This window comes from Corylus avellana, chromosome ca3, assembly GCF_901000735.1.
Source record: "Corylus avellana chromosome ca3, CavTom2PMs-1.0".
Taxonomy (NCBI): domain Eukaryota; kingdom Viridiplantae; phylum Streptophyta; class Magnoliopsida; order Fagales; family Betulaceae; genus Corylus; species Corylus avellana.
Window position 1 is genome coordinate 1,466,469 of NC_081543.1, and position 22,693 is coordinate 1,489,161.

At 34.3% G+C, this 22,693-nt stretch overlaps 2 protein-coding genes across 3 annotated transcripts; one reads left to right on the plus strand and one right to left on the minus strand.

The window, feature by feature from the left end:
• Positions 1-543: 543 nt before the first annotated feature.
• LOC132175783 (SNF1-related protein kinase regulatory subunit gamma-1) lies at positions 544-4,619 on the minus strand. The gene is made up of 6 exons (XM_059587836.1): positions 4,368-4,619; positions 3,303-3,475; positions 2,698-2,862; positions 2,307-2,582; positions 1,717-1,880; positions 544-1,152 (listed from the first exon to the last, which is right to left on the minus strand). Exons 1-6 carry the CDS (start codon positions 4,543-4,545, stop codon positions 855-857), a joined length of 1,254 nt encoding a protein of 417 aa, XP_059443819.1. The 5' UTR covers positions 4,546-4,619; the 3' UTR covers positions 544-854.
• A 4,961-nt stretch (positions 4,620-9,580) lies between these two features.
• Positions 9,581-14,959, plus strand: LOC132175943 (uncharacterized). Of its 2 annotated transcripts, XR_009439473.1 has the most exons (7): positions 9,581-9,802; positions 12,632-12,677; positions 13,019-13,145; positions 13,422-13,492; positions 13,725-13,828; positions 14,020-14,133; positions 14,740-14,959. XR_009439473.1 is itself a non-coding variant. In XM_059588040.1 (6 exons), the coding sequence occupies exons 1-6, from the start codon at positions 9,677-9,679 to the stop codon at positions 14,056-14,058; spliced, it is 513 nt and encodes a 170-aa protein (XP_059444023.1). In that variant the 5' UTR covers positions 9,581-9,676; the 3' UTR covers positions 14,059-14,304. The 2 variants fall into 2 exon arrangements, 1 of the variants encoding a protein (XP_059444023.1); XM_059588040.1 differs by lacking the exon at positions 14,740-14,959 and having other exon boundaries at positions 14,020-14,304.
• Positions 14,960-22,693: the final 7,734 nt, after the last annotated feature.

Consider the following 22,693-nt stretch of genomic DNA (forward strand, 5'->3'; position numbering starts at 1 on the left):
GTACTGATCATAAACCGCTTGTTCCACTGCTGATTCAAGCATACTTATTTTCAAGAACGAACCCATTAAATAGGCTAGGGTAGCCACTCGTATTTGCATGTCAAAAATATTAGTATAAAATTATATAAATCAACTATAAATTAAAAATAAAAAATAAACTTACTAATTTTATAGTAGGGTTTCATCGGATTTGCATGTGTCAAAAATTGCTAGCTCAAAATGTCATATGCTGAGTTCAAATAATAACAATACGTGAGAATAAAATTATATAGATCAATTATAATCCAACCCATTAAATTAAATTGATTATCCCTCTCAATCCTAACCTAATAATTTTGTGTTGAGTTTGTATCAACTTTGCGTATCGTGTCAAAAATTAACCCTACCTTTAAGAGATCATCATCAAGAAATGTGTAAATATATCAACCCCAAGTGATTCAAAATGCTTGCTTTGTTTTTGGGATCAGTCTACTGATGACGGCTATCGAAAACCGTGGAAGAAGTTTTACAATAGAGAACACATCCACTGTCCATAGAAAAATATGCAGGGAATATCAAGATTCGAGTACAAAGGTCACGAATAAGGAGCTTATTTGTTAAGACTCTAATACAAAAAACCTTGCCTCAAGTTCATCGACACAGCAAAATATACATAAAAGTTAGCTTAGTTCAACTGGAGAAAATTAATTACAGGAGCTTTGCCTACGCCACAATCACCACATTTGACAGTCTCCAAGAAAACCACCAAAGGGCAAGGGCAAAGATTATTACAAGTAAGAAGAGAACATATGGTGGAGGGGAAGTCAACCAGTGAGGAAATGATCAGAAATTCAGAATGATATTCTTGATGCCTCTTAAACCCTGCTGCTTTGTGGCAGCGGGAGAACACCATCAAAGAAATCACCAAAGTAGCCACGCGGCTCATGTACTAGCCTCGAGATGATGTCTCTGAGTGTGATCACTCCTTCCAGATTCCCGTCATCATCAACAACATATATCCGGTGGATCTTCTCAGAGTCGAGCAGCTGAATCAATTCTTTCATCGTGTTGTCCTTTTTGCATGTAATCATGCCATTCAAAATTGGGGAGACCTCATGATGCTTCTCTAAGTAGCTCCTAACAGCTGTCAGGAAGTTCTTTGCTGTGATAGATCTGTTATAACATGTCAAATGAGTACCATTGAAGTCAGCTTGATTGAGCACTAGCTATGGACCAGAGCCTAAAACAAACTTGATAGAATTGCAAACTTCCTTAACCCGATCCTCTTATATTAATTTTCATTTAGATATAGAATTCTGCTGTGGTCGACGATTAATGCATAGTACAGACAAGAAGTTCAGATTCATAAGCTTGTCATGTGCATCTAACATGGAAATAACTAGACCTCAAAACAAATACCCATGTCATCTATAGTAAGGGATCATCAGATCACTTCTCTGATGTGGTGAACTACAACACATTTGTTTTGTACGGAGGTCCACCGGTGTTGAGGGTTCCACATTGGCATCGACATTACCAGTTTTATTGTTTATGACTTTGACAATCAGTTTTATTAGTATGTCATTAGCTCTAAGGATGGAAAGGGCAGGTTGAATTATCTGATTAACCTATCCTACTGCCATCACTAATTAATCCCTTTAGAACTTCAACCGTCAAACATAAGACTTAACAAGTAACAAAAGAAGCACAATTTTAGAAATTAATTTGGCTACAAACCTATAATCATGATAGATCTCTGGTGTGGTTAGCAAGAAATGAATATCTCTTAAACTTATATTACCCACTGCCCTGCTACCACCACTTTCAACAACAGGAATCCCTCCAATCCTCTTTTTCCTCATCAACTTAAACGCCTGGAGCACTGGTTCATCCTCATAGACCTACAAAAGAAAGTAAGCATATAAGAGAATTTATTACGATGTGAACATGCTTCTAAGGCCAATCTTTCTAGTGTGCTCCAGTGAATTCCAAGTTCGAAGCCCATGAATGCGCTCAAATATCATAGATTAAAGACATTTTCTAGCGAATGAAGGGTGAGCAACCAAACATTTTGGTACAGTAGGGGCATTTTTGTAGGGCCTAAGTCAGGACAATATAACAAGGTTGGAATTCCTCATAATTCATAAAATCCAAAGGTAGATCTAATGTTTCCAGACACTGCAGACAGGAACTCTTGACACACAAGGAACTTCAATGGTCATGGTTTTACAAGCAAAAAACGTTGGGTCATTGATTAAACATTATGCACCGAGGACATATGTAACAAACTTAGCGTCCACAAGCAAAAACTGAGAGGAGAAATGCACCTTGATGACACGACCAGGGGTCATCACTGGAAGACCAAGCTCAGATAGTTTCTTGGTTCCCCAACTTTCAAACCATTGAAGCCCAGCACATTCAGCTAGCATATGAATAACAGCCGATTGAGTGATGATGTTATCGATTTTCCCTTCACCCAAATCAACCACAGGAAGACTCTTTAATTTGTACTTTGAAAGCAGCAAGAGCATAGTCAGAAAAGAGTTGGATGTCTGCAAAGCAAGAAATGGAGCCCAGCGGAATGACCCAGAAATGTCACGAACCTGTATGCCAAAAAGTTCATAAGCGTTTTCAGAATTTTTGAGGAAGAAGTAAAAAAGGCAAAACAAAGTGGGATGGAACAAAGCTTAAACTAGTTATAAAAGTCAGAAGTAAAACCTTTGTGTTTTTATACAAGTGAGAAGAAGTCAGAGCTTCAAAAAAATTTCCTGAAGTTGTTGCAGCAGATTCAGGGCCTAGGAACCCATTTTCAGCATTCACTCCATTGGCTGCTGCTGCGAAAGCAGTTGCACTGGACGGACTCTTGGGAGATAGTGGTTCAGACTGTCAAGAACATTAGTCATGTTTTTAGTTTTGGAACTTTGAAGATAGCCAAGTCAGAATTACACATTCATGTTGAAACAAATCCTAAATGTATGAACTGAAAGCATCTAAAGAAAAGACTCCACATTATTAGCATATCAACAAGAAATAGTGGCCAATCTTTGCCCTAAAGGCTGAAACAATTCATCAGATAGTAACCCTTCAGTTAGTTGCTCCAAAAACCAAAAGGAATGATAAGTAGAGAGAATTATATCTTCACATATGCTTAAATCCAAGTCAAATTAGTCAAGTAGTTCCATTAGGTCCAATTTCGCAGTGGTTTTAGTTTCTTAGATACCCACATGTTGGAATATTTTATATATTTTCTTTTCTTATATTTGTCATCAATTCAAGAGAGCAAAAGAGATCTGCAATTATGCAGGTTAATTAGGCATGCTAACCTGATGCAGAATCCAAACAACAATTCCTGCAAACTCAACTATGCCAATGTATCTGTCAATCCAACTGGCATCCTCTGGTGCATCAACATCCACCACGGGCGCACTAAGAATTTTGTGCTGCGCTAGCATTTGAACAGCTTCAGCTAGACTGGCGTCTGATTTTATCTCAATAACTGGATGCAAGAATCATGACACTTAGAACAGGAAACAAAAAAGGTATAGAATAATGAATATAGAGAAAACAATACAATTTGCACTTCATTTGCATCTAGTGCAAATACAGATATAAATACTCTTTTTGTTAGCCAGTTATCTCAAAAAGCTTTGGAAGCAGGCCTCACATTCACAGATAATGGGCAAACAATGTATAAAAAGCAACCCCACAATAGCAACTAGTAAGAAAGCATAGCATACACCAATTTCTATCTCATCTAGTTACATTTATCTGGTGGCTACCCAGAAAAGCTTAGATATACTTTTTCCACAGAAAAATCTAACCTTTCTTGGATTTTTCTTTTTCTTTTATCTTTTCCTCCCTAAAACAACATTAAATGTGAATTTTATTCAATTTTTTTTTTTTAAAAAAAAAAAATATATGCTAATCAATCTTATCCGATAGCACAGGATATAATATTCTATATTTTGGATTATTTATTGATCTCTCTGTCAAATCACTTAAAGTTTTTCCATATAAAAATCTACCTTGCTCGGGTTTTTCTTTTTCTTTTATCTTTTCCTCCCTAAGACAACAAAATATGAATTTTATTATATATATATATATATATATGCCCTCCCAGAAGTTTCTCGACCAATCAGAGAATACCAAAGGTACAGTCACTCTTCTTCACTAGCTTTCCCCATTCCATTATTTCAAAGCTTCCGTACCTCCTCATACAAACCATCTTAAGAAATTAAAACACTAAAAAAAAAAATCTGTTTCTTGCAGACAGCCAGCCAAATAGCTGGGATATTAACATCAACCGAGATGATTCCCAAACTTTGCCTACAACCATTATAACATGCATATATATATATATATATATATATATATATGAAAATTGATACCTTTATCTGAAGGAGCCGGAGGGAAAGCAGAGACAGGGATGCTCTCAAAGCAAGCGTTGAGCTTCTCAGTGGGACTGAGCTGTGGCTCCATTACATCCCACAGATCCTCCACCCTCATCCCCAACTTCGCCTCCGGACTCGACAACCCACTCCTCGGACTCTCTCCCATCGCCTCCATCACACCAAAACTCTCTCTCTCTCTCTCTCTTTCTCTGAGACTCTGAATCCGACAAGCGTAGGATCTCTAACTCATCATTCACATTAATAATTACTATATATCAATTAAGAAAACTGACATCTATAATCTGTGTAGTAAAACTTGTTATGCACGAGTGATCATGACAGTTGAAAATGTTTATTTTGAGTTGAACCGCTGTGATGTGTAAGCTTTGAACACGTGGAGAGCTATGATGCATGGGAGTGCATTTGTTGTGATGGACTCGATCCGTCAACTGTCTGAGTCAGTGACATCCTATTCGCCATGCTTATCCGATTTGTCTTTTTCTCTTTTTATTTTTTTATAAACGTATAATTGATTTAGAATTAGAAAGAAAGAGAGACAGTCTTATCCGGATTTTAATGTTGTCCGCTGGTGCGCTACTCAAACGCGCACCCGTGCGCGTTTGGCGCCACTTATGTTTGGTGGGTTAACGACACGTGGATACCGCCCCGGTATTATAGTCTCGGCTATCACGTGCCGTTAACAGTTAACTAGTTGCATACTTGGATGTAGTTGTAGGCTGTGATCGAGTGAAAAGTAATTTTAGAAAATCAAATGAATCACAAGCATAACAGTGATTTTAATAATTATATTATTTTTAAAAGTATTCAAGAGAAATTTGAACTAGTGATTTTCGTTTCAGGAGGCATAGTTCACAATCGATTGAACTACTTCTTAGAGACTAAAAAAATAAAAATAAAAAAGAAATAAAATGGGAAGATACCATTTGACATATTATCGAGGGTTTTAACAAAAGTAATGTAGCATGTTTAAAATCTTAAAAAATTTCAAACTAAAGCACAACCAGCTTTCTTTTTATATTCATTTTGTATCTTATTTTCTTTCATCACTAATAATCTTTTGATTTTTGGGTCTATCATTCTTTAATTTTTTTTTTAAATATTTTATATGCCGTTCAGTTAGTAGTTGTTGTTATTAGTTTTGATCGCGCGTGTCATTGATTTTAGTACACAGTTAATTAAATCCTACTTATAAACTTTCGTCTTACCAAAATTAATAAAATAGATTAGTCATATTAAGAATAATATATTAACAAAACTTGAACATGAAAATTTGATTAGTAATTTTATATCTCGAAAAGCTAAAAGATTTTTAAAAAAATTAATCTTATAATATTTAAAAATATAAAAAATATATTATATTAATATTTTAAAATTAAAAAAATGCAACATTTTATCTTTTTGGCCTTGGACTTCATTTTTTTTTTTATTGAGTCTCCCGTGCACAAAATAATCTAAAAACACTCAAAATTACTTTTACCTTTACGTCACAACATAACATGTTTTCAAATTAATAATAATAAAAAAATCTAAAAAGCATTAATAATACATATGTTATATGGCCGATTAGTGCTATTTAGTATACTCGTGTACAGTTGTCATATAACTTGATGCCGTGGCGTAGAGATAAAAATCAGTCATTAAATCGGGACTTATAATTAAAGAGAAAAAAAAAAAAAAGCCTTAGTCCAAATAATGTCACATCAGCTAATTATATGACAGTTATACATAAATATACTAAATATAATTACTTTGTATGCCCTGTGGATTTTAATTGCCTCCCAACTATAATAGCTTATTTATCCATATTACCATATGGATTGATCCAACATCACATCTATTTTCGATTGGTAAGATCAAGCAAATGGTACACAAACTCTTGAGTTGAATTACATACAAATTTTTAAAACTACCAATTGGACTGGTTGAAATCAAATAATCACAAAGTTTAGGATACTCAAGCTAAGTTATATATATATATAAGACAAGACTGTTAAATCACCATCTTATCCCAGAAGCTTAAACTTATATAAAGAGATAAATTTAATCACTTAATCATTACTTTAACACTCCTCATCACGTGTAGGCTCAAACTCCCTTTTAATAGGTAAAATCCAACACGTTTAATATTTAATTTAAATGAGAGATAATTTGATGTTGTCAATAAATTTAATCACTTAATCATTACTTTAACAAATATTATAAGAGGAAAATACAATATGGTGATAGGGATATGTTATCATGATAGGCACTCTCTATAGTATAAGAATTGTAAACACTCTCTCGGATACAATTGGGTCATAACCTTATAAAGAGATACCGATAACAGACCATACAAGAATGTGTGTAAAGAGAAAAATTCACTTAATTCCATTGAACTTTTATCACTTTTGTAATTAACCCACAAAAATTAAAAAACTCTCAATTTAGTGCATTAAACTTATAATTATTTTGCAATGTGATCATTCCGTTAAATCCTATAAAAAAAAATACCCATTTTTTATTATAAACAAATTAAAAATTGCAAAGATTTAAGTATTGGTCAGGATTTAACGAAATTTGTAAAAATGCCTAAGTCTAAATCCTTCTATTTTTTATTTTATAAAAAAAAGGTAAAAAATGTAAAATTAATCCTTGTAGTTTACCTTATTTACAATTAGCTTCATGTGGTATCAAAATGAACTCAAAGGTCCATAAGGTATGCCAAAAAATAATTTATTCCCTACAGTCAAATTTCGTCAACTAATTTAACAGATTCTGACACTGACTTAAATATAACAAGTATCACAATTTTATTGGCTTTAACGTTTCACGCTATCATAACAAGAAAAGTGCTAGAGGAGTCCTGCTATGATGCTACCAAATTGCATCAGACATATATTAAAAAAAAAAAAATTTTTTTTTTTTTTTTTTTTTGGTTAGTTAAATTTCTATGAGTTAATATTTAGTTTATAATGCCTCAAAACTTGTTTTTAGATTCAAAACTAAAACTTAGGGGTGAAAAGTTAACCATTTAGGGATGGTATCACCCAAAATGGGTTTGATCATCTTAAATTTGGTGCTAATACCTTAAATTTAGATTCCCCTTTAATATCTATCTTCTTCAATTAAAAAAAAAAAAAAAAAAGCAAAATGTCTGAAGCTTGGCTGCCTCAATTTGGCAGCTGAAAATCTATATTCATGCTAGAGAGTGAAACAAATGAACCCAGAAAAATTTCCAAACTGAAGTAGCAAGGGTTTTTTAATTAAAAAAATCAATTCTCTCTCCCTTATCTGCCACTCACAGTATGTCACGTCAGTTTGAAAATTTTTATTGATTCATTTGTTTGGCTCCCTAGCACTTCTCATCATAACAAATAGAAGATATTGCAAAAAATTAAAAGTTTGATACCAAAAATTGAGAGTTTTTTTTTTTTTAAAAAAAAAAAACTCATGAAAATTTAGGGATATTTTGTGAAGTTTTTTCTTATTTTTTTATTGACGATTTATTTTTTTATTGGGATGGCATTTTGTAATTTTTTTTTTTTGGGGTAGTTTTAAGAAGATATTGATGAAATCTTTAATTTAAATAAATATTACAAAAAAAATATGGGAAAAATATAAAAAAGCCCCTCAAATTACCAGTTGTTTTTTATTTAGCCCCCTAATGTTTCAAAAGTGATAAAGTAGCTCCCCAAACTACCAAACTATTGCATTTTGGACACTCCGTTAGTCAAAACCATCAGTTTGGACGGAAACTGCAAAACGATGTCGTTTTGTTACGGGTAAGTTACTACAATGCCCTTCTATGAAAAAAAAAAAATTGGGAAAAATATAAAAAAAGCCCCACAAACTACTAGCCGTTTTCATTTTAGCCCCATAATGTTCAAAAAGTGATAAAGTAGCCCATCAACTACCAAACAGTTGCAATTTGGCCACTCCGTTAGTCATTGCTGTCAAATATGATAGAAAATTCAAAACTACGTCATTTTGACAAGGGTAAGTTACTAAAATGCTATTTTAGAAAAAAAAATCATATTAAAACAAGCACGCAAAACGACACTGTTTTGCTTGAAATTATGGTTTTCTTACACTTACCAAAACGGCTCCATTTTGGTAAGTGTTAGGAATTGAAAGAAAAAATCTTAAACCCACGTAGAAAAAACCCCAACCCCAGTTTATCTCTCTCCCCCAAACCGCCGGCCACTACGTTGTTCTATTTCCGGCAACCTTCTCCCTTAAGTGAAAAAAACGCAACGCCCCTTTCTCTCTCTCTCTCAAAACCGACTGCCCCTACCTCCACCATCCATCACCACCGGCCACACCATCTAGTGGCTACGAAGCGCCACCGAAAAATTCTTACCCTTCATAGAAATCAAACAAAAAAACCACGTTCGTAGATAAACAACATCGATCCGACAGCTATACCATGAAATACAATAAAAAGATTGAGTTATGGGTAAGATTTACAGGCTATCGGAGATAGAACGACATGGTGGCCGGCGGTTTTGGGGATAGAGATAAACTGGGGTTGGGGGTTTTTTCGTGGGTCACCTGCGTGGGGTCTAGGGTTTTTTCTTTTAATTCCTATCACTTACCAAAGCGGTGCCGTTTTAGCAAGTGTAAGGAAACCCTCATTTCAAGCAAAACGGCGCTGTTTTGCTTACTTTTTTTAATATGATTTTTTTTTCCCAAAAAGGGCATTTTGGTAACTTACCCTTGCCAAACAACGTAATTTTAAAATTTTTATCATATTTGACGGTTATGACTAACGGAGTGGCCAAATTGCAACTGTTTGGTAGTTTTGGAGCTACTTTATCACTTTTTGAACATTTGGGAGCTAAAATGAAAACGGCTGGTAGTTTGAGGGACTTTTTTATATTTTTTTCAATTTTTTTTTTTTTCATAAAAAGGCATTGTAGTAACTTACCCGTAACAAAACGACATCGTTTTGCAGTTTTTGTCCAAACTGACGGTTTTGATTAACGGAGTTGCCAAAATGCAATAGTTTGGTAGTTTGGAGGGCTACTTTATCACTTTTGGAATATTATGGGACTAAATAAAAAACGGCTGGTAGTTTAGGGGGCTTTTTTAAATTTTTTCCAAAAGATATTATTTGGTTGAGGGGTGTATTTGTGATTTTGCCTGAATTTGTGTACCACTGGAAAACGGGCCTGTCCACTCCCGTGTATATAGCGGAGGCATGGTGGTGAAAACGTGCACTAAAACTACTGGTAGTCGCACACGCACTTGATTCACTCGCGCTTTGTTGCTGTATTTCGCGAGGGGTCTTTTTCACGTCAGGCGCCATGGAGGGCTCCTCGTCCTCTCAGCCGTCCGATTCGACTCATCCAACGGCTTCTGGCGCTTCCAAGTTCCTCGCCGACCTTCCCTCCCGGGGCCTCTTCTCCTCCACCGTCCTCTCCTCAAACCCGGTGATTTCTTTGTCTCCTTAAACCCGTCGATTTTCTCGATTTTCTGTTTGGTTGCCGAGAACAAACAAATTGAGGGAAAATTTAAGAAATTATAGTGTTTGAAGTTTGGGACCCGTGAAAGTTAAAAAACAGAAAAAGAAATAGAAATTGTCGCTTAACTGATAGTGAAGCTAGTATTTGAGTTGGATGTGGATGTTCTCATATTTGCATTTTGTGAAACTAAAATATGTAAATCTTGTTACATTTATACTTTCTCTGGACCCAAACAGGCGGTTTAGGGTTCAATGTTGATTTATGCATGTACATATGTATTTGTATTTACAGTGATTATGCCGTTTCATGATTCTATTGGAGATGTGATTTATGCTAGGTTTTTTTATTTTATTTTTATATGTATACATAAAATTTTGGTGTTTATTGTTTTGCAAATCCGATGGTTAGATTGGATATGAAATCGCTGGAGTAATTATGGGAGAATGGGTTTAGTTTTGGCTATGGTTTGTGAAGTAATCATCTTTAGTATGCGAATGAATACATATTGCCTTTGAGGCTGTAGATTAATGTTGACTATTATTCTGGGTATTGGTTTAGGTTAGAATTGTTAGAAAGAAAAAAAAAACATTAAACTCTGCTTGCATCTCTTTTAGTATATATTTTTTTTCCCTCTAATCCTATAAGGAGTATGGCATCTGTCCGAGCTAGTTTTTTTGATGAATCAGGATGTTAGGCATTTAATGTAGGCTTCTTGATGAGTTAGAGAAGGCCATCTTCTCTACTTGTTCATTTTTGTGCTGGCAACAAGAACCTGAAGCAGTTTAGTCTTTGGATCTAAGGAGGCCATGATTATTTGTGGTTTCTGGAGTTATAGAGAATTAGCTTTACGGCTTCCAATCTAATATGATACAATTGCATTTTAGCTAATTGCTCTGAGGATAATGTTGGCGGCCACTTGTAGTATTCTTTGAGGTCCTAAAGCCAATTAGTTGCTATTTTTGTTCTTTTATTGGGTTGTTATTGAAGGATTTATTAGCAATTTGCTCCGAGGACAATATTTTTTTCGAGGTCTACATAGACTTGGACTTGGTGCTTATATGGGATATGCTTTCTAATAGAATTAAATGTTAGGAGGTGTTCTATGAAAGTTGAGGGGCCTTTTGGTGTTGGAGTGTGGAAACATTTTAGAAGGGGTGGGAGCGTCCTCAAATTTTATCAGATTTGAAGTAGGAGATGGTTCTAAGATTAGGTTATGGCATGATGTTTGGTGTAGGGATCAACCACTGAAAGAAGCTTTCCCGGAGTTATTTAGCATTGCTTGATTTAAGGAGGCATGGTTATGGACAATATGCAGTTTTCCCATGGTCTTGTTCAGTGGAATGTATCTTTTTAAAGATCTGTACAAGATTGGGAGGTAGATTTGGGGCTTGCATTTTTTGGGGTGTTGTATTCTCTTAGATGGAGACAAGATGGTGAGGATCGTATTCGGTGGATTCCTTCAAAGAGGAAGAAGTTTGAGGTTTGATAGTTTTTTCGCAAGTTATCTACTTCTGGGGGTTCTTCTTTTCCTTGGAGGAGTATTTGAAAATTTAAAGTTCCTTTGAGAGTGAGCTTTTTTGTGTGGGCGGTGGCTCTTGGTAAGTTTTTGACTTTGGATAATCTCAAAAAGAGAAGTAATAGTGGGGGAATGGTGTTACATGTATAAGAGGAGCGGAGAATCTATAGATCATCTTCTTCTCCACTGCAAAGTGGCAAGAGGCTTATGGAGTGCAATTTTTACCCCCTTTGGAGTCCAATAGGTTATGGCTCAAAGGATGATAGGGTTTGTTAGACCGGTGGCGAGGTCAGGTGGGTAGTCGTTCAGTTCTAGCTGTTTGGAGGATAGCCTCGTTGTTCATAATGCTGATCATATGGAGAGAGAGAGAGAGAGAGAGAGAGCATAATACAAGATGTTTTGAAGATCATGAGGAGTCTAAGGAAGAGTTCAAGAACACTTTGATCTAACCACACTTTAATTGGACAAGGGCGTATAATGTTTCTCATTCTTCCAACTTTTTTGAATCTGTGCCTTTTTCTTTTTCTTTTTCTTTTATCCTTTAATGGGACTATCTTTGTATACATCTTATGCACTAGGGTTGCGCCCCACTGCTCTTTTCAATGAAATTAATTATATATATATATATTAGGAATATAGTGTAATTCAGGTCTGGTGGATGTGCTGGGGGAAGATACCAGCTTCTTTCGTCCACTCACCAAAAGAAGTTGATGCTTTCCATTTTGATAGAGTTCTATTAAGGCGGCTGCGATGCCGCATGAGTTGCCTACAATGCCCATTGCATAGGCAACCAAGCTACTGCCAGTGACAATAGTTTACTGTTCTATTTGAATGAATGAGTTCTTTCATGGATCAAATGTTTGAAATAGCAGAAATCCTTTTGATAGAGAATCGTTAAAATCTACTTGTTACTATTAGAATGGATCACTTTATCCTTATTTGTTGTATCTAGCTTCTTTTTCTAGGCTGATGTTCAGTGGCAAAGCAGAACTGGATCAAGCTTGTCTGTCAAATAAAACTTCTCCCATGCAATGTGTTTTTGTTTTTGTGGGGCATAATGCTAAAAGAAACAAATTTAAAAATTAATGCTTTATATGGTAATTTCAGCAAATATTCATGCTTTATTCATTTTGAACATTTTTGCTTCTTTTGGTATATGGTTCTTTTGTCTGCATAGTTGGTCTGAATTCCTCATTCCCTACATGTATCTTCCTTTTAAATTCATTAGATTCTTGTTTCAGGAGCATTGACCTTTGTTCACACATTAAAAACTTGTGCAGGGCGGGATGCGAATTTATATTTGTGACCATGACACATCACCTCCAGGTCTCTTATTCCATTATTTTCTTTCTACACATTAGACTTCACATCTGTCATTGGATTCATTTTTTCTTTCCCTTTTTTTTAATCATATTTGTTGGACGTTTCCCTCTTGGGCAAGTGTATCAATATAATTGAATAAAATGAAAGAAATAGGAATAATATATGCTGAAATTATGTTATGGTCCTTTTGATTCATTTTGTGATGTTTTCACCCACTATTTACGTATCAACATCTAGATTTCATGAAAGAGATAGTCTCCATTGTATTTCATACAGTTTTACTTCTTTTTGAGATAGATCTTAATATAATGTGGAAGTTCTGACTCTCTTTCTTGTACATCCAGATGGCCAACAGATAAAAACGAACCAACAGAACATATTGATTAGATCACTCATGCTTAAGAAACAGAAGGGCGATTCTAGTTCGAAGGATGTGAAGGGTGTAGCTGCAAGTGAGAGTTCTAGAAAGAGGTATCACTATATCTCTTGTAGATGAATAATGTTTAACCTGTCTTAATAAGATTTACTTGAGTGTGTGTTTCCTATTAAATTTTTGGTATGTCTGCCCTGAGGGTTTTGATTTATACATAGCATGTCCACACTGTTGCCACAAAATGACATTAGCATTTAGTACAAATTAACAATGAATCATCGACTTATGAACTACCTTTTTCCATATGTACCCGGCTAGGTGTGCAAATTTGATCATATTCTGTCTGGTGACCTTCCATTATTTAATCATTTCAGGGTTGCTGAAAGAGCTGCAGATGGCAGGGCTTCAGCTAAGAGAGCCACTATTCAAAATAGTTCTCGACAAGGTAAGCTCTGATGGTTCCTGTACTGCATTATCCATATCTTGGTGGATTTCTATCTGTAAATGCTATAGAGAATGAATGGAGCTGTTCAATATCAATCAGAAGATGCAATATTGTTTAGATGTTGGCAAATTATTAAATCTGTTGGGAGTGTTATAGACATATGCGTAACTAATTACATTAATGATCTTGTTATTCGTTTTTGTCATAAATTTTATCACCACTGAACATGCAGAAGGATCGAACAGTCAAGCATCTAATAGGGACTTCCACACCTTTACTGTGGATAGGCTTCGTGCCCTTTTGAAGGCAAGAAATCTTTCCCCTAAAGGAAAAAAGGCAAGTATCGAGACAATTTGTTATGCGTAAGAGTCTAAGAAAGGGATCTTTGTGGCGTGTGGTCCAGGTCCATTGGCAGTTCAGATCCCATCATTTGGGATGTCCTGACTCCTGATTGATGATTATACTGTCCAAATTTCCATTCTCTTTCTGCTTCTACCTTTATTGATTCATGAAATCAACATATGCAGGATGAGCTGATTGCACGCTTGAAAGGAGCAACTGGATAAGCATATGGCAGAAAGGAGAGAAGGGATGGGGGAGGGGGAACAAATCTGCCCTCCTTGTCTACACATCGAGAGCAAGTAGGTTAATGTTCTTTTTGATGTAATATAGGATTAGCAAATGATGGAACTAATGATGGTCTGAAGGAAAATCTGTGCTGTTGCATTTTGTATGATTGGGTTATTTTGTATGATTGTGCTGTGTCAAATGTTTTTTTGTATGAACTGGAATCCATGTGCATCTTCACTTGACATTTGAAAAATACATAGAGATCTTTATCTAGACAATTAAACAAAGTGGACAGAATGCGATGTTGCCCATGTTTGAAGGGCAATCACTTCTGCCTAACTTGCCTATAAAAATATTCCTGTACCTTGGTTAAAGCATTTTTTTAAGTTTCTTTATTGTTAAGTCAAGCAAGTGTCTAAAGAAAGAGGAGCAGCATCACTCCTAGTTGTAAACTTGTAATGATCCATAGTCATATATCTTTGGGTTATAGTCTTTTTACAGCACCTAGGCCAAATCCAATTACTCATATGAGGGTAAGCTTGATTGGAGTTGGTTTTGGAAGACTGGCGGTCGACATCAAATCCGGCACTTGATTTTGTTGTAAAGTACTGTTGTGTGTGTTTTAATTTTTATGGTTTTAGCGAGAATTATAGTCTGAGAATTCCTTTCTTTTGCAGAATAGAGAACTTTGCTAGCCATGTAGTTGGAGACTATGACAGCGTTTCAAAGAGAGTGTTTTTTTTTTTTTTTGGTGGGTTTTCAAGGAGAGTTTTAGTTTGTTTCTAAATATGTTTCTTCAGTTCCTTACTTGATTAATTCAGTGTCAAAGCGACGCTGGACTATCATGTTTCCCCTTGGTATAAGTTGGGCAACTTCAGTTCAAGGGCACCTAGTTTGTCTTTAAACCAAACAAGTTTAGTATTCGTGTTAAAACTGAGAAATAGGACAGCAATCTCATGCGCTTTTTGCTCATAAATGGACAGTTTTTATTTTATTTTTCAAGTGAAAATTTTTTTCCACTTGGGAGGAAATAAATTACATTTTCAGAGACTAAAAATGAATTTTTTTTTTTTAATTATTTTTCCCTATTCAAAGCGGGAGAGGGGGAAGGGACTAAAAGGGATATGAGTGAGAGAGAGAGAGGACTGAAACACAGTTTTCTAGAGCCCAATTGGCTAGGTTTTGGACTACAATGTTAGTAGTGGGGGATTTTGAGAACATAACAAAATTGAACACAGGAAGTGAATGGGATGAATGGGATATCCGGGCGAATCTTTCATTTTGCCAGTTGGGGGCACTTAAGATGGCATTAACAACAACAACAACAATTTGAGTCACCTTTCAGGATAGTTTAAGGTCTAATGACTTTATTTAATTTGTCAAGGATTGATGACCGTTGTTGTTTTGTCGGTCACGCAATTGAAGTCGGGCAATCCCACAAAAAAGAGCCGGGGTGGGGGGGTTCATCTACTCAAAGCAAGTAAGCCTTACATCTCTCGAATTGTCTAAGGTAAATAGGTTCCACACCTTCCTTATAAGAATTGTTAGTAGTAGATGGTGAAATTGAGGATTTCTCATCTTGTCATGGTCATGGCTGGGGTCCTAAAGATTGACACATACTTGTCACATGTCCAGAAGACAACTGTTTTTGTTTTTTTGGGAGATCTTTTCGTCTTGGAGAAAAAAAAAAAAAAATCAAAGAACATGTATTTATATTAACCGCGATCTAGGTTATGGTCCTTCTTGCTTCTGGACCCGCAACCCATGACTCCCAACTGGGCCCCCGGGAGAAGTTGCTGTCAAGTGTCAACTATCAACTATCATCAACCAACAAAAAACACCGCCATATATGCATGCGCATTATGAAGAGCTCTATCCTTTTCGCCTGCTTTTTCTTTTCTTTCTTTCTTTTCTTTTTTTTTTTTTTTAAAAAAAAAAACATTGTAAAAAATGTGAGGCCACCCAACGTATCAAAATCTTGCTTTGATTCCATGACTTCTTTTCCAATATCGTTTTTGCCATGAATCATGATATATAAAAGCACTCTTTATGTATCTTTTGAGAAATCGTTTTAAGCACTTGTTTCTTGGCAGATTTAATTTAGAGATCACGTCTGTGTGGATAGAAAGATGCAATTTTACTGTAGAGCTGTGTTTAGTTGGTTACGTGATGAGTGACGCATTATCAAAAAAATGGTTTATGATTTTTTTTTTTAAAAAAAAAGGGAAAAATATAATTTAGTCATCTAAACGACCATCCACTTGCAATTTAGCTTATCAATATTCAAAATATATTAAAGTAGCCCCCAAACTACTAACCAGTTGTAATTTGGTTACTATGTTAGTCATTACCGTCAAATAGGATGAAAAATTCAATACAACGTTGTTTTGGCAAGGTTAAGTTATTAAAATGTCATTTTAGAAAAAAAAAAAAAAAAAAATCAATTTTAAGAAGGTCCTCCAAACACGTCGTATTGCTTGACATAATAATTCCTTACACTTACGCAAACGACGCACTTTTAGTAAGTGATAATACCCTAGCCCCAACAGCTTCGTGCATGAGTAATCTTCTCCTCCATTCGCAGAGGAAAATTGAAGCAAAACATAGGAAAATTGATTTCACGGAATTGAATTGCTTTTCAGGAAAAACAGGATAAACAAAAATAAGTTTAAGCATCTCAGGTTTGCTGAAGAAGAAGAAGAAAAGTGAATTTATAGGAATTCAGAGAGAGAGAGGAAATTTGGGGAAAAAACCAAAAAGCGTAATCAGAGAAACAGAGAGAGAGTTTAGGGATTGAAAAACAGAATTTTAGGGAAAAATTAAGTTGGAAAAATGGCTGAATTTGTGGAGGAAGGAAATTCTAGAGAGAGAGAGAGACTTATGTCTCAATTTGGAAGATGGGGGTGGCCGCCGAGCCACCCCCGGCCTGTGAGGGTGGCCGCCCAACCACCCATAAATTAATTTTTAAATTTTTTTTTCTCAAAACGATGTCGTTTTGGAGGAATTTTTTAAATTAATTTTTTTTTTTCAAAAGTGCATTTTAATAACTTAACCTTGCCAAAACGACGTCATATTGAATTTTTAATTTTATTTGATGGTAATGACTAACAAGTAGCCAAATTACAACGGGTTGGTAGTTTATGAGCTACTTTATTACTTTTTGAGCATTTAAGGGTTAAATTGCAAATGAGTGGTAGTTTGAGGGGCTAAATTATATTTTTCCAAAAAAAAAAAAACTCTACCTAAAATTTTCAGCACTTCATGAATAACCACTCACATAGAGAAGGCCTTTGTGAGAATACGATTCTTGATCAATTTCACTTGAGATGAATCATTTTATTTGTTACATCTATCCGTGTATATATATATATATATATATATATGATATCATGCCATTTACAATTTTCTCGAAAAAAACTACATTTATTCCCCTCTAACTACCATCATATTTACAATGTTTTTCTAATGTCTAATTTTTTGAAATGTCCTTCCAACCAACCCCCATGATTAGTCCTCGTTGAAGAAAAAATAGTAATAATTGTGACTGTCACATTAATATTATGAGATAATTATAAGATAAAAATATAATTTTTAGCATTTTTCTTTAAAGGCTATGCATAGCATGGAAATTTTATCTCAACGGGATTAGTGGACCCACATTCTCTACAATTTGGGATCTCAGGAAATTCTTTATACGGTCTGTAATTGGGCAGGGGATCGAAGGGAGCCTATAGAACCTCGCTCCTTTGCCCGGACAGAAACTCCTTACCTGAATAAGGAGTTTTCTGTTCCGACAGAGAACTCCCTCTATGCTTTTTTGGCAAAGAATCCCCTTATATCCTAAATTGCCAAATTAGTATTGTTCTTGGGAGAAGGCGTCCCTATAATTGGTAAGAAGCAAAAAGGAGTTGTATGGAATCGGAGTACTCCCCAAGATGAAGCCGGAAGGGTGGTGGTGATCATTGTTAGATATTTTGATGGCATTGTCCTATTGGGTGGTGAGCTGCCCCTTTCAAATCTTTCGTCTCTTTAGGCCTAAAATATTCTTCAAATCTTTGACGAATTTTACATTGATTCTGACCCTCACCACCTTCACGGCTTCTTCACTAACCCTTGTCGTTTCTTCTTCACAAGGATGGCGTCACGGCGCTGTGCGCACTTCATCTTCATTAGCCTTCTCACCAAAAACACATATTAATTCCAAATAATTTTTTGTTAATGTTTTTTTTATATTAAAAAAAAAATACCGTTTAATTAAGCACGTGAATTTTCTTACGTTAAAGTAGTACGTGCATCTGCAAATTCGTGTGGGTGGAGATATGTTATATTGTTATTGTTGGCGGTGGTTTTTAATTAATTGCATGTGTGTCCAAACACATCGACATGCCGCAAACGTAAAACCAGTGTTTGGCAGAAGCATGTAGAAGAAATGCGGGCAGCCGACCATGGAAGTAAAAAGGCAGAAGATAAGGTACGTACTATCATGCGTAGGATTGAAATTTGAATGGAGTAGGATTATCCAGTTGGAGGTAGCTTAGCTAGTTCCGCTTTGGGAAACAAAAACGTGCTCCAAAACCATTCACGTGCTCATTTCAATTGACGGCGAAGCTCATGCCCCGTTACACCCGTCACTTTGGAAGGTGTACGTTTCCAATGGATTGAGACTTGACGAAGGAGGAGGATGCAAATACCTTTTTTCCTTCATTCTTCATTCCTTTAAAATAATGCTTCATCTTGGCAGCAACGCTAAAGACAAAAAGCTAAGAGCTTATAAGTTTGACAAAACTTCCTTTTTTTTTTTTCTTTTGTTAAATTATTAGCTGTTTTTGGCCACTCATTTCAACTGACTTTGGGGTGGTCGTGGTCGAACCACTCCCATACACGGGGGCGTAATTAAGAATTTTTATTGAAGAAGCAATCTTCTTGAGTGTTATTTTTTCTCAATTTTTTTTTGGTGTTTCTTGGTTGTTTAAAATGCATATGAAAATTTGTTATATTAAAAATATATATATGAAAATCACATGTATTTTAGACATACATCACTTTAATTATATTAAATTGGATGGAAGAAAACTTTATCATTCAATTTAAGGATTTTTTTTAAAAAAAAAAAAAGAAAAGAAAAAGACAATACCACGAGTGGATTAGTTGAGTGACTAATTGAGATTCTTTCTATTGTATAATATCAGGGCCGGCCCAACCGCTAGGCGAGTTAGGCTGGCGCCTAGAGCCCCAGATTTCTAAGGCCCAAATTTTTTTTTTAAGGCCCTCAACATATTTTAAGAAAAACATTATTATTTGTTTATAATATTAATGCCCCAACATGCTTTCTTAAAGCATTCAACATGCTTTAAAAAAACAATATTATTTTTTTTATAATTTGGAGGCCTTCTGCACAACGGCCACGAGGCCCTCAACAGTCAACATGTTTTTTTTTTAAATAATATTATTTATTTATAATATCGAGACCCTCTATAAAATAAGAACGAAAAAAAAAAAAAAAATCTAAGAATCCCACAGACTTGTCTGTTGTGGTTATTTTGCAGAAGAGAAATGCTACACATCATAAATTTTATTCGCAAAAATGAGTTTCCAAGTGATATGTCACCATCCCATGAGTTGGTGACACACTTTCCAAAATAATAAATTTCATGAGATGGTCATTTGGAAACTCATTTTTGGGAAGGAAATTTTGGACGTGTAGCACTCCTTTTGCAGAAATTTAGCCCCTTACAAAAGGTTAAAATGTTCAACTTTTCACATTTCAAAAATGTTAAAATGATTATTTTGCAGTCTAGGTAAATGCTGAAAAACAAAAATAAGTCTTCTTAATTTAAGTATAAAGAACAAAGAGTAAGGGCAAAATGGTAATTTTAGTCTCAAACAAAAAATCACTGAGTGCGGAATTGGTGCTTATTAGGTAAAGATCTCCTGCAATATTAAAATAAATATTATTTAATTAATATTTAAATATTAAAAAAATAAGGCCAAATTTTAAAGTTTTGCCTAAGGCCCTTAAATATATTGAGCCCGCCAGTATAATATATTTTTCAATTCATTTTAAATTTTCTAAGGAAACAAATAGTAGCAACTTTGGCAAATTAGAATTAGGTATAATTAATGTGCTCAAGCTATGGTAGCTCTTATTATTAGGAAAAGAGTAATTTCAAACACTCATATACTACGGGTGACAATGTCTATCCATCTTTAATTATTTTTGTTAATAAAAGTTAATCTAATAAGAATTAATAAATATTATCACATAAACCCAATAATATCTATGTCGATAAAATAAAAAATATAAATATGTAACATCACTCTTGAAAAATATGTTATATATATCATACTTTTTATTTTCGATTGTTGATATGACACCATTAAAACGGTTCGATGAGTCCGATGTAATGCATGTTTTAAAATTAAAACCGTTTACTTACGACATGAAAGACATTGTGCGCCTTTACCGACTTGGAAGCATGTTTAAAATAAGAATGCCGTAAGAGGTACGCGCTGAAATCTGAAGCCGTAAAAGTTAAAAAGCACGTTGAAAATGAAAACCAAGCTAATTATGTGTACGAGATTGAATTTTTGCAAAGATTATGGCAGAAATCACAAACAACTAAAAATTTATGTCGTAAAAATATATTTTTTAAATAAATATACTAATCACTGTTTTAAAATTAAATAGCCTAAAATTTCATTACATTTTTTTTTATCAATTATTATATTTTACTATTGATAAATATGATATGATAACATTTTAATGGTTTGGTTCAAAAATAATAATTAAATACTTAAATAATTATATATGGACATTATATATGATATAATATCCTAAAAATCTTAATTTCTATACTTCACGCTTTTCAAACTGCTCAATTATGCCAGTGACCAGGGACGGAGCCAAAAAAATTTATGGGAGGGGGCTAACCAAAATTTTCTTTTCGGTTCTTTATAATTTTTTTTATTAAAAAAAATTATTTTGAATGTTTTTTTTTGAACTAAAGATTACAGTAAAGGCCAAAAAAAGTGAGCATTTGAAAGTAAGGGCCTAAAAAGTTGACATTTAAAAGTAAGGGTCAAAAATTAAAAGAACTTAATAGGTATGGCCCAAAAAATTAAGAATAGGGCTAAAAGTTTTTATTGGATATGGTCCAAAAATCTAAAAATAGGGCCATTTTTTTATTTTTTTTTAGGGAGACCGAATGACTAAACTTAAAACTTTACTTTACTTTACTTTTTTTCCTTATTTTGGGGGGACCATGGCCTACCCAGGTCCCCCCGCCCTCCATCTTTGCTAGTGACACTACATAAGTTATTATTATTACAATTTGTTTTTAGTATGAGGGAAAATATATGATTACTTTTATTTTATTAATTTTTTTTTTTTTAAATATTAGCAAATCATTCAAACTATAAACACTTGTAAAAATGCAAAAACAATTTTAACTAGGAGAATCACTCTATTTCATTTCACTGAAAGTTTTCAGTTATTCCCTCAAATTGACCAAAATAGTAGAATTCTAATTTTTAAGAGTAGTGGTTTTTTTTTTTTCTTTTTTTTTTCTTTTTTTTTTTTTCTTTTTTTATAGAAATATGGAACTTCCATTGATGAAATTTAATGAGCATAAAGCTCTTACATCATAGAGCACACAACTCTAAAAAATCATAGCCAAAAGCTATGAAGATTATAAAGTCATAAAAATGACTTTAAGCTTCCGCTAACCCATGTACAATTACATTTAAAGAACATATATATTTACATTGTGCAGACTAGATTTAGGATATGGGTAGCTCAAATATATATTAAAAAAAAAAAAAAAAAACTAGAAACTAAAAATTCGGCCGTAAAAGTTAAGCTCCCACACCGATTTACTTCATCCTCAACCCGAAGGCCATGACAACAAATCTATCATCAACCCGAAGACTATGACAAACAAAATAAAAAACAATAACCCTACAAGCAGCAGCGGATGAGCACGACATTGTAGACATCCCTTTGGAAGACATACCTTAGCCGAAAAAGACGATCAAATCTAAGGTTGAAGAGACTAAATCTGGATTTAGATCTACAAACTAGATTAAAGTAACCCGCCAGAAACGAATATCGGTGGAACCTACAGAGAAGACATCGAGCACTGCTACTGTGAAATGGGAAGAGAGAAGATCTAGATCTAGATCTTTCCTCTTGAAATTATTCTTGATGTTGTCTATAAGAAAAAGAGAGAATTTTAGAGAGAAGGCAAAACCTCAAAAGTATGATTGGGTTTTAAGAGTAGTGGTTAAGTCACTATTCATAACCACACCAATCAAATGAGGTTTCTTTTTAAAAAATAAATAATTAGTGGACAAAAACTATAACAAAAATTAATTAATGTGAGAAAAAAGTAAGAATATTTGATATGAAAAAGTGAACAAAATTTTATTTTGTAGTGATTTTTTTTAATTTAAATAATAAAAAATAAAAAATAAAAATATTGAGAGTTGAATTTTTTGGATGAATAATAAGAAGCGCTCGGCAAACGGTGCCCTAATCCCAAATTTCACAAGCTCGTGAGCGCTAAGTTTACTTATCTAAATTGACCCTTATGGTCGGTCAAGCCAGAACATTACTCTATAAAAGTCTGAGTA